This window comes from Eleutherodactylus coqui, chromosome 4 (genome assembly GCF_035609145.1).
Source record: "Eleutherodactylus coqui strain aEleCoq1 chromosome 4, aEleCoq1.hap1, whole genome shotgun sequence".
Lineage (NCBI taxonomy): Eukaryota > Metazoa > Chordata > Amphibia > Anura > Eleutherodactylidae > Eleutherodactylus > Eleutherodactylus coqui.
This window is the reverse complement of record NC_089840.1, coordinates 192,211,871-192,224,936: the sequence shown is the minus strand read 5'-3', so window position 1 is coordinate 192,224,936 and position 13,066 is coordinate 192,211,871. Positions and strand designations below refer to the sequence as shown.

General features: G+C 44.3%; 2 protein-coding genes across 2 annotated transcripts in view; one reads left to right on the top strand and one right to left on the bottom strand.

The window, feature by feature from the left end:
- Positions 1-13,066, bottom strand: part of CDH23 (cadherin related 23) — a 996,630-nt gene that overhangs the window by 146,935 nt on the left and 836,629 nt on the right. The gene's annotated exons all lie outside the window — the stretch shown is intronic.
- The window catches only part of VSIR (V-set immunoregulatory receptor), a 54,143-nt gene continuing 44,595 nt past the window's right edge, over positions 3,519-13,066 (top strand). The window contains exon 1 of the mRNA XM_066600483.1: positions 3,519-3,662. Coding sequence (XP_066456580.1) covers positions 3,575-3,662 — 88 coding nt within the window. The 5' untranslated portion in view covers positions 3,519-3,574. The remainder of the gene's footprint in view (positions 3,663-13,066) is intronic.

The following is a 13,066-nucleotide window of genomic DNA, read 5'->3' as shown; positions in this document are numbered from 1 at the left end:
CACCAGGGCATAAAGAGCCTCTTCATATTAAGGCACAAAAGCTAAATGTGCTTCTATTGAAAATATCATTAAAAGTGGCAGCCAGTACAAGGACATTTCACTGGAATCTAATACTATTTCAGTGCTCTATGCAGACTTGGATCCTAAACTTGAAACACATATACAGTTTTTAGTCTTTATACAACGGGGCTATATATACTGGGGGATAAAAGACAACTTCTACATTTATAAATGATAATGAATGAGGATTCAGCTCTGTGCTTGTGTGGAATATTATATATATTGTGAATGGCGTTTGTGCGCCCATTCAGACGACCACATATACACTGAGCCCAGAATGCTGTCAGGTGAGGGAAACAGTTTAGCTCTGCTAAACTGACTACCCCTCACTGGCAAAGGGAGGAGGCGGGAGCTTAGCAGAGCTAGTGTGCTAAACTCCCCCTCTCTGCCCCTCACGGCAAGGGGAGGGGGCGGTACGGGACGGAAGCTTAGCATAGATAGTCATGCTAAACTCCCTTCCCTCCTCAGCCTATGGGAGCTCCCAGCAAGGGGAGGGACTTAGCAAGGCGAGCCACTGCTAAACTCCCTCCCCCTTCCCTTTTCTGGCAGCTCCCATAGGAGTCTATGGAACAAGTCCTATCTTTTCCGGTCGTGCGTAAAAGCAGCCGGACAGAATGCACACCCTATGTATTCTGGCTGGATGATTTTACGCATCGGAGAATCGCCCATCTGAACAAATGCATTGGAGTCCAATGCTTCAGATAGTCACAATTTTCAGCCGGCGTTTTATCACGGCAAAATAGCTGCGATAAAACGCTTGTGTGAAAGAGGCCGTAATCTAATCTGTGTACCAACGTCTGTGCAGGGAGCTTATTAGTACATGCAGAGTGGTTGACAAATGGAGAAAGCGGCATTTTTCTCTAATAATACACATTGCAACATTTCTTATATTACTTTTACTATTGATTTAAACTAAGTTTAGTTGCTCTTTAGTATCAGCTGGCATTCTTGCATTACAGCGTGTTCTCAACAGGAATGATGGATGCAAAACGAGGAACTATTTTATTTTTATTATATACATATTTAATAGTATGTTTCCTTACAGAAGTTGTACATAACACGTGCCATATGCATCCATAGTGAGAGGCATAATATTATTTTCACACTATTTCATGTAACTGTACATCCCTATGGAATCTAATTGTCAGGCACACGCCTAACAGTGGTCACTTTATCACAAGGGGATCCTGGGAACAAAAAACAATTGTCCGAAGATGACAATCCCTTGCTAAAATTAGATGTCTCAAGACGCCTTCAAGGGGAGGTCTAATGAAAACAACCCCTGTCCATATGTTAGGGCATTTTGACTACATAGAGTTCCCCTGCTGCAGACCTCCCTCTACAAGCTAGAACGGTCAGCTGATCTATGAGAGGGGTCCTGTTCCTGCAGACTCAAGCTGTCCTTTTATTACATGGGCGGACATTCATCTAATACTATAATGCTTGGCTGACCACAGTTTGCTTTAGCTAAATCAGCTGTTTTCTGGGGCTACTGGGGAGGTGCAGGCACATTCTGACAGTAATCTCTGACCTAAATTGACATTAGGCTCTTTTTCTCGTTTGAACGAGCGAGTGTCGTCACCACTGGCTTGTTCGCTCTTGTGCAGTCTGTTTAGACAAGCAGATACATTGTTGGCTCGTTGAAAGGAGAATCGTTAAGTCTTTCACATTCGATGTATAAGCAAATGAGAGGGACAGAACAATCAGGATTTAAACTGAATGATAAGTGAATGAGCTGACGATGGTTTTTATGCTTCTGTAAAATGAATGACAAGCGAAAAGTGATCGATTCCCATTCATTCGTTGGCTCACGTTTAGACGTTCACTTTCGCAAATCTTGATTTTAATGGATTCGTTGTCATGAGCGTGTTTTGCATGTGGATTCTTCATGGGCAGAAAAAAGTAGGACCTGCTCTATTTTTCAGTATTTTGCGCAGTAAAGGCCCCCATAGAAGTCTATGGGAGATGTGCAAATACCCAAGGAGATGCATGAAACACTGTGCAAAAACACGAAAAAAAGAGAGCACATATGGACCTTATTATGGACCTAATAGTGTAAACTGGCACTGTGTGAGCAAAAAGAACAGTACTATGTGCAGACATCCTCCTTCATGCGCAAATACGTTGCATTGTGGCATGTCCGTTTCAGCACAGCTTGGCCGCAACGGTCTAGAATCATAGAATGGTAGAGTTGGAAGGGACCTCCAGGGTCATCGGGCCCAACCCCCTGCTCAATGCAGGATTCACTAAGTCATCCCAGACAGACATTTGTCCAGCCTTTGTTTGAACACTTCCATTGAAGGAGAACTCACCACCTCCCGTTCCACTCATTAATCTCCCTCACTGTCAGAAAGTTTTTTCTAATATCTCATTTCTGTCTCCTCCCTTTTAGTTTCATCCCATTGCTTCCGGTCTTTCCTTGATGAGAATAATAATTGTCCGCATGGAAATTGTGCAGCAATTCTGCCCCGTGTGAACCCAGCCTTATGCATGTAAAAAATACACGCATAATAAGGCAACCATAATGCTGATGTGGCCCTCTATTAGGGCTTATTCAGACGTCCGTATATCAGCTGTGTTTTCACGTCTGGCCAATATACGCTGTCCCTCTCTGCAGGGGGAGGAGGTGGGATGGGCCAGAAGCAGTGCACTGAGCTCCCGCCCCCTTTCCGCCCCTCGCCACTGTTTGCAATGGGAGATGTGGGGCAGGGTGGAGCTAAGTCGCCCCCCCCCTTCCCCATTGCAAATAGTGGTGAGGGGCGGAAAGGGGGCGGGAGGTCAGTGCACTACTCCAGTCCCATCCCTCCTCCTCCATTTTTTCCCCAGCTCCTATAGGAGTCTATGGGAAACGCCGCCGTATATCAGTCAAAAAATAGAACCAGAACTATCTTTTTACCCACCGTAAATTTGCTGCCCTATTTTGATCACGTATGTTCCAGCTTTTACCGTGCAACATTTTTACGCGCCGTATATTCGCCTGTGTAAATGAATGCATTGAAAACCAATGACTAAGATGGTCGTGTATATCAGTCGGGCGTAAAAGCGCAGCATCTAAGTCGTGTGAACAAAGCCCAAAACTTAGCTGTCATGCTGACAACTATTCATAGTCAAATTAACAATTCTTAATTAATCAGAAAATATATAACAATGTCTGCAATCGACACTTCCATTACAGCCATAACATATTCGTTACAGTCATTGACGGACTAGATATGACTTTACGAAACCGAACTTCTAGTATCCAAGGTTAAATCAATGTACAACATCATGTGCAGCCTACTGAGCCGAGAAATGACTTGAGTCCACAGAACAACGTGCTAGTTGACAAGAGCCTGTCCTTTTAAACTTTCGCCTCTAGAGGGCAGTGTCCTATCTGATTTTCTAGTTATAGTAGAAGTAGCTATGAAATTTCCTGTGTTGATCAACTCTGACTCTCCCAATGCTGTGTGTCACTTCAATAGAAATGGTGCAACAGGCATGAAAACCTTGCAGTCTGGTTGCAGTTTTGGCAAAGATGGCTTTTTCCTGGAGGTCTCACCAGCCCACCTGCAGCTTATGGAAATGTTGGAGCTTGCTGTGCCTGTCCCTGGCATTTTACCAAGGTAAGACAAAGACACTTGTGTTTTAGCTCTGCCAAAGGAAACTCTAAGTGCTTGTATTCACTTCAGTTTTGAGAAAGCTTTTCTGTTTATTTACTTGCAAGTGAACCAGGCAAAAAAGCTGGAGAAAGTAGGGCACCGCAAAGTGGGTACAAGTCAAATGAATGCAACATTGTACCCACCAGACTGTGGATCTTCACTTTGTATCATGTTGTAGTGTAAATATTTTCATATGGCACCTTGTTGTATAGGAATTCTTGCATTCAGTTATGAAACTTAATACAAAGCGTAGTAACATATTTTGCATTCAGTTATTAAACATTACACAAAATGTAGTAACATTTATATGCATAGGTTGAATGTAGCTCCTACTTTACTATCCAGCAGTCATTCCACCTTGAAAAAAATACCTAAAGACATTACATGAAGATGTGATTAGCATTCTGACCTTCTGACCTACACATTCCTAATTGAAGTTGAAGACCCCCTTCGGTGCAGTCACCCAGAAGTTGATTCCTCCACTACTAATAGGGATGGTATCTGTCAGATAGTTCTGGGAGCAGAACTAGGGCTCATTTAAGTGCAAATAAAACACAGCAGCCAAACAGTTGTTCTCATTGTTTAGTTTGGGATAGGCAGATTAAAGCTTAATTGGTGGTTGGGTGCTGTGAGTAAATGTAAATTGTGCATCCTAATGCAGTTTATGGGCATTTTTATGGCACATATGAAGCTTCATCCAGGAGAACCTCTATCTCTGAAACTGCAAGTAAATGACAGTCATGAAAATCTGGTAAAAGCCAGACCATGGAAGTCAAATCATCAAGTTATTCTAAGAGCTAGCAATGTTCAACAGGGCTAAAATTCTGGAGACAGCAACTTCCAGGAGTCGCTATCACCAGTGCCTTCCAGACAAGAAACAATTTTTAAGTCTAGATTGTTTTTCCTGTAACATATTAAACTTTGTCTTCCCATCTTGTCTGCGCCGTTAAGTAGAGAAATCTGATGGCCGAGTGTGTTTATTGTCTTATGTCACTGTGATGTGGAGTAATTGGCCGCCATCATGCAGCTCTATAAACAAGGTGGGAGGAGCCACGAGACAGAAGTGGTGACAGAAGAGATACCAGTTGTGGGTAATGGATAGGTACTGCTGACATGTATATCATGCATGCTCTTATTTTTGTATTGCACCCCCCAAATAAGCATTCTTTTCCCCAACACCCATCATACAACACTGCTACTTACAAACGATTTCTTTTTGCCCAGAGGGTCTCCACCAACCTTGTAAATGGTTTGTCGCACAAAATGAAGGTATTTCCTGATTGGTGGGGTCTGACTGATGGGACCCCACTGATCACAAGAATGGAGGTCTTGAAGGTCTTTGAATGAATGGAGTAGAGGCTAAATTCATTTTGATGGGACTAACAAAGATGGTTGTGTGCGAAGAACCCCATTGTTGTGTAAGAGGGTACACCTATCGTATTATTTGATGGTTGCTTTATTTGTGTCCTGTGTGACGTGCTGTTACTTTAAGATGAGGAGGGCTGGAAGAGCGTCTGGTACTGGGCACGCGATCAACAACAGGAGCAAAGCCAGAGGAATGGATTGCTGAGCAGATGCCTATAGTGTATCTTCTGATTTGTGTATTGATGCTGCAGAATAGTGAATCCAGAGCACCGCTTCTGCAATATTACCGGAGACAACCGTTTCTTCGGACTTTCCTTCCTCCTGTCTGGTCAGAGTCACCAACTACAAGTGTAAACCGGTTACCTGTAGGCACTTGCCATACAGAGACTGAGATAAAGACCAGGTACCAGGGCTACAAATTGGGCAGCATAGAGTACTGTTGCTCAAGAGAAACTTTGCTCTGACACACTTTATTTCCAGTGAGCAGAAACTGTTATTTATATTGTACCCAGAACACGGGTGAGAACTTGACCGATTCTTTAGCCCAAACGCAGACATCTGTTCCTGTTAAATTTTATTAAACGTTTAAGCAGCAATGTCTGGCCGAGGATCCTTAACTACTTTTCCTCAGAGCCTCCCCCACACCGCGAACCTACTTTAATCAAGGCCTACCACCAAACTGGTTTGGCCTGAACTCGGACATGAGGCTCTGCTGGCATCAGCTTCCACCTACATAGACTGGGAGACTATGGTGACTCCAAGAATTAGGTCTTTCATTCCCCCTGGTTCTTCCTGTGGCTCATTCGGCCAGTTGCACCCCGCTAACGAGTAGAGGAGAGTCGTAGCCTGTGTGCTTCAACCAGCTTTCAGTTACGAGCAGTTGGACCCCCACCAATTAGATAGTTATCTCCTATCTGGTTGGTTGGGGATACCTTTTTTTTTGTGGGATGACCCCTTTGATATGACAGAAATAGGTTATGGCAGAATTGAGTAATTGGATGAGCACTCTTTAAGGGAATCTGTCATGGAGACAAAACTCCACTGCACTTTTACAAGACAGGAGTCATGGCACAAACACATTTATCTTATGCTTGACCCACAGTTAAACAGTGGATAGGGAATAACTTGCTAATTGGTGGGCCTGATCACTGAGATTCCCGGGTCCCACTTTACTGTCACCGCGAGAGTTGCTTCTTCCCCTGGAGTGGAGTCACTGTGAATGAAGCTCTGGCTCAATTCAATGGGGCTGATGAAAATAGCCGAGCTGCACCTTCTCATGGCATCTCCGCAGTTCTGTTGAAAGTGAATGGAGTTCTAGTGCTCCGCTGTGAGGAGGACTGGGGATACGGGAGGCCTGTTTTCTAGATTGGTGGGGGTCTCAGCAGTGATAAGGGCTGTGGATAAGGGATAACCTGCATTTTTGGTACAACCCCCTTAAAATATTAAGATTTAGGCCTCATGTCCATGGCCGTGTTGGACTCTGCCAGCGGAATATCGCAACAGAGTCTGCCACGGCGCCCGTCCAAAGACCCCATACTGACCTCTCCGGATCCGCCGCGCGAGTCCAGTCTGGCCCGCTTGCGCAGTGCAGCGCATGATGCGCAGTCAGCGGGTGGTGACACGTAATCACACGATACTTCCGCTGTGCTCACAGCAGAAGTATCGCGTGACGGCCGGCTTCCATTGACTACAATAGAAGGTGGCCGCGCTGTGATTTCTTTTACGCTGCAGAATTCCATGGTAGAATTCCACAGCGTGAACATTGAAAGTAAAAAATCTATTAGGTTCAATAGAACCGAATAGCTGTGGGATAACGCACGGATTTCCGCCGTGTGAAACGCGGCAGAAATCCGTCCATGGGCATTAGCCCTTATGGTGAGAATCTTACACAGCCCAAGTCGGAAAAAATAGACGTTTTCCCATTAATGATAAGATTGTTACTTTGTTTATACCAAATTATTTATAGTGTATTTATTCAGTGTTTTCATCCAAAAAAAAAAAAATTGGCAAAGCCCCAAAAAGATACTATATGTAAAATGTGTTCTTGCTTTCCGGTTACTTGCACTTTAGTTTTTATTGGCATATACATAATATATAATTTGATCATGGTATGCAAAAAAAGCTCTTATTCACAAATAAATTGATAAGTGATACCACCATTTGACCATTTATGGCATCAGGTTCTGCCCGAATACAAGCTAATAAATGCTCCCCATGCACTTTACAGCCCAGTTAGTAAGCTCTCCTGTGTAAATCTACGGTATAATGTCATGCGCATTGAACTTGCTTTGGTTTTGACATGTATAGCAGTCTGGATTTACAATAATGTGACAAGATCAGACCTGCAGTCTGAGCCCAGATCCGAACCAAGTGGGGAATTAGCAACTACTTGTTTTTTTTGGTTTTTTTTATATTTCCTTTAATCAACACTGCATAAAATAAAGAAAAATATGAGAGATAATAATGGAATCCATTGAGCTGTATGTGCTATGTTGTGTTTCTAACTCCCATTCCCTTTCATAGGAGTCAGGGCTCCTTCACACTGGCAATTGCAATCATGCCATGAGAAAATTTTGGCATAATCGCGTCTCTTTTTCCGCGATTTTTGAGCTTCAGCAATGCTTTTTCTCGCTAAAATATTGCTGCCGCTTGCGATTTTCTCATGATTTCTAATGTTGAAAACGCATCGCATCATAGGAAAATTGCAAGTTCATGCATTTTGGTGCGATAAAAAGGAGACCTCATAGGGAAACATGGGAGATTAAAAAAAAAGCAAAACGCAAAAAGATAGAGTATATTGTGATGTCTTTTTTTATCACAACATCGCATGAAAACATCGCAAATGTGAAGGAAACTATTAAAAATCATTGGTTTCATAATTCTGCGTTTTATTCACTCTCACATCATGCGAAAATCGCGGGTTCTTATCACAAGTGTTAAGGGGAATTAGTGTATCTTGACGCCACCAGAAGTACTGGTGGAGCCAAGATACAAGGAGTTTGACAGGGGGTTGCCGCTGAGGACAGTGAGGTGGGGACTTATGAACGATGCTGGGCAGGGGACGGCACCGTTCCTTAGGAGTTGGTGGCGCTGCCGGGGACTCAGGGGCGCTACTGTGCAAGGGAACTGTGACCGGCGGCTCTCACCGGCGAACCGTCGAAGTTGACAGCGCTGCTGTGGCCCAGAGCGCTGAGCATCGGTGTTCAGTTCATGTCACTGCTGTGGGTCACAGCACTGAGCAGCGCCGCTCTGGAGTGGGTCACAGCACTGAGCAGCTGTGCTGCTGCCCGCCGGCGGTCGCTACTTCCGAGGCACGGATCGGTGAGCACTACAGAGCGCCCGCTGCGGCTGTGGTTCGGCGCGCGCGCGCCCGGGGGGGGGTGTGTGTGCGCATGTATATTCACCTTTGCACTCACACCGTCGGCAGGAGCAGCAGGTGTCATGGTGAGGAAGGATCGGCAGGGACAGTCACAGCGCCCCGCTACAAGGCAGCAGAGGTGACAGCAGAGGACCAGCAGCAAAAGCTGTGAAGGCCAGAAAGGGGCACCAGGGTGGTAACAGCGGGGCTGCTGGGATGCCCGGCCAGTCACCGCAGGGCCAGAAGCAGGACCTGTGAGCCGGAGAAAAGGGAACAGTGGGGTGCAGCCAATCACAAACAGGGGGCGTCAACCCCCAGTCAAACACCTTGTATCTTGGCTCCACCTGTACGTCCGGTGGCGTCAAGATACACTAATACCGTGTTAAGTTAACCTTAGGATACATTCACACGTGTGAGTTTCATGTGTGAGTTCGGTCCCATAGTGATATGGAGAGAACTCGCGTGTTTTAATAACATATTGATTTCGATGTATTTATTCACATGAGCAATTTTTCTCTCACAATGATACTGCAAGATTGAAAAATCTCTGTATGTCCTATTTTCTGACCGGCGATTACTATGGAATCTTTAAAATAAATTGCATTGCGGTCGCATGCCAGTCAATTTGCATACGATTTTTGTGCATGTGATTTTTTTACCATTGAAAACTATTGGAAGCACTTGCAATCTTTTCACGTGTGTTAAAATCACGCGTACATAGATGCGAGGCATTGTGTTTTTAAGCAAAAATGCATCATGCTTATATCCAAAATCGCTACTTTAGGCCGGCTGTGCACGGGCGTTGCGAAGTTTCGCGGCAGATTTCCAGCGCGGGAGCCGCCGCCCGGGAGCAGGAGCCGCACACGAATCTCCACCGGTCAGCCTAATCTAATAAGCTAGGCTGACCGCGGAGAATCGGGGCAATTTGCAATTATTCTCTGCTCGTGGACACGGGGCTGGCGCTTTCCATAGCAACGCCATGGAAAGCTTCAGCCTGCGTGATTCGTCGGCGATTTACCGCCGGTGAATACACGGTCCTGGACAGGGGGCCTTACAAGCACAATATCAGTCCACGTTTCTTGGGCCAATATCGCTCTTGTCTATGTGAATGCACCCTTACAGAAACAGCATAGTACAGCCTGCTTGGCTGTTTTTGAAACCGCAGTGATGGATTTCCGTTATTTTGTTGCATATACTGGGATCTCTAACCGTGTGACTTTTGTTGTACGCCTGCATCTGTATGGATTCCAGCAAACTTTATAGACATGAATAGAACAGACAAAGAAATTTCGGCAACAAATCTGCTATCTAAAATGATGTTTCTGGATCATCCCTGAATGGCTACTTTACATTATTATCAATCTTCCTCGGTGCCAAAGAGCTCTCAGCACACAATTAGATGTCTGTTACAAATGTGTGGTGTAAAGTCCATGGCAGATATGATAAAGTGCTAGACACAGAGGCAGGCAGGAAATATTTGTCCATTATGCCCTCAGATACATAGACTGTTCTTCACTTTCCAGGACTAATTCATTTTTAAAGGGGTGCCCGGGCTATTTCTATTGAGGAACGATCCTTAGGATAGGCCATCAATAGTTGAGTGGCTGCTGTCTTCCGCTCAGAACCCCGGACATTTAGCTGTTCAGTCGCCCCCCCATCAATGCCAAAACACAGTTGACAGAGCGGAAGCAGATAGCTCTGACCCCTGTGTGGAGACTGGCTGATTTCAATGGCCCCACTCTCTATTTTAGTGCAGATTTGTGCACCAAAAACCCCATGGAATTGTAAGGCAAGACAGAATACTGGGAATTATGAGCCAAAGCAATAATACCATACACAGACAGCTGTTTCAGGGATTTGCCCCTCACCAGTTTGCAGTAGGATCCTGGCTTGGCTAGTAATAGTCAGGAAGGATAATGTTTCTCTTTAAGAAGAGCAACTAGAAGATGTGTGAAGAGATGTATAAGGCCATGCATGCTCCTCCGGGAAATATGCAAATGGAAGATGGAACCATACCTCTGCAGTGCCACCTATTGGAAGGCAGCATTCCTGAAAGTCAATATCCGAATCCTACTGTGCACTACTGAGGGGCAAAAAAAAACCCAAACAGTTGTCTATTTATGGTATTCTAGCTTTGGCTCACAATTCCCAGTCATTGTTATAAGGCTTGTCTAAAAAGTCTGACACTGGCTTGCAGAAATGCTGCCTTCCAATAGGTGGCTCTGCAGAGGTATTGTTCCATCTTCCCAGTTTGCATTAAGACAGTAATTACACAAGGCCGGACCCTTTCCTGAAAGCTATCTCTGATATAAAGCAAGGCACACTTTAAATCGGTGATAGGGTGGAATTCTTAAAGACAACGCAAGCATCTACACTGGAATTCAACACCACCAGAACACGAGCATTTTTCTCCTGTCAAGATCACATCTCAAATCTATATGTTCTAATTGAAGATCAAAACAATCAAGGAAGATGGAACAACCATGATATGTGAGGAAATCCAGAATCAGTGCTTCCAGAATCCATCGCATCCACTCTAAAACTATTTTTCATAGACATACTAGGCTTGAATACCACTCTAGATCTCAGTATGGAAAGGGCTCACCACATCATAACACCAAAACCCGAGGCTGGGGAACCAATCAGAGATATAATCTGCCGCATTCTGCATTTTCTAATCAAAGGAGGCCGTATTAAGCAAATCCAGGGTGAGCTCACCACTCACTTTTCAGGGCACTTCTGGTTTCTCCGTTGTTTAACTCCTGGGACTGAACCAACAATGGAAAGCAATAGCGTTGGTGTACAAAAGCCACTTTTGAAATTTTATTTTGCACACGTTTCGAGTATGAAACCCTTCATCAGGCCATGATGATGTCAACAATTTGTATATAAAGGCCAGGGCTCAAATATACCAGAAGAAAAACATGTAACGAGATTGTTGTAGGCATTTATTGGGAATGATTCCCTCTGTATTCCTGCAGCACTCTCCTCTAAGGTTTTTCTTCTGGCATTAGGGCCTTGGCCAGGTCTTTATCTCCAAACAGTTGACCTATCTGATGAAGGGTATACCTGAAACATTGCGCACACACACACAAAAAAAAAATTTAATACCAGCGGTAATAATTAATTTTTGGATATAATAAAAGATTTTCAAGCATCTTAATTAGTGTGCTGTTCTACCTTCCAATTTGCTGCGGACTATGCTGCATGGGTCAGAGACAACCCTTGGGGAACATCACACATCATGCTTGTTGGAGTTGTGCTGCCTGAAGAGTGTACTTGGAAATCACAATAATTTTGGACTTTAAAACTTGACATTTTTTTCTTTTAACCCGACCAGCCAGTGAGCACTCATCAGGTCCGTATTTTATAATACCAATTTACCCTCTATGCAGAAAAGCTTAGAATAGTTCAGAACATTGAGAGTGATTACAGTATCAAGAAAAGCTGTAACTTTTTCCAAATCCCTTCTTGTATGAGAAAATCACTCATCCTCAACATTATAGTAGGCTATGAGGACTTGTTGGCATTGTCATGGAAACATATTTAAACATAGCGAGGGTCACACACAACTCTACAAGGTCTGAAAGAGACCATTCAACAGGATCCTGGGAAGCCATACTGTAATAGCACAAAGTCACTCAATGCATCTAATGCAAGCAAGAACACAAGCAACGGCAACTACCGGACTCTATACAATAACTTCTGCTCTTGTAATACTCATGAATAATGCAAATCATCCATGTGCAGAGGATACCCCGACCATACCCGGCCGTGAGGGCAAACTGATGTGATTAGACTCCAGAATCCACAATTACTGATTTTGAGTAAAATTGGAATAACTATTTCATTTTGAGAGTAAATGACGCTTAAAGCAGACTTGTTGTAAGAGGAACATTAAATAATAAAGGAAAGGGCTTGTTCATTGTGGAGAATGCTTAATGGGGAGCGGTCACTGATACTTACAGCTGCAACCTCCCCAAAACTATAACATTTTTCATTTTTTTTCTACCACTCCCCCCATCCCCATTCACCCGCTCGGTGGCATATGGGGCTCAACACTAGTATTTTATCAAGTAGCTGCTCTCCATCGCTTGGTGGCAATCAAATGTCACATCAAAACTCCCAAAAAATAGAATAGTCGCCCCACAGACTCTAGAAGCGGGATGCACCTAAAATATTGTTTTATTCTATTTGGTGTAAAACGGTTCCATATATAGGCAAAAAATGTAGCATTCCAGATACAGACATTGCAGTAAGGGTACAGTCACACGGGCGCATCCGGGCACCGATGCGCCTGTGTTACTGCACGAAGAATACGGACACACTGCAGGTGTGGACGACTCTTCGCACCGCGGGAAGAAAGATTACATGACCGGCAATGGAGCCGGTCATGTGTTCTTTCTTCCGGCGGTGCGGAGAGTTGTCCGCACCTGCAGTGCGGCCGTCTTATCGTGCAGGAAGACGGGCGCCGATGCAAGTTTTCTTTCTTTCCACATCCCACCTGCTGCCTATCCAAAACATTCCTATGTGCTGACTACAGAACTTCATAAAGATACCTTATCTGCTACAGAATATCATAATATGCCCTTTAGCTGCTGCAGAACCTCATAATACACATGTGCTCTACTGTGGAACATTATAA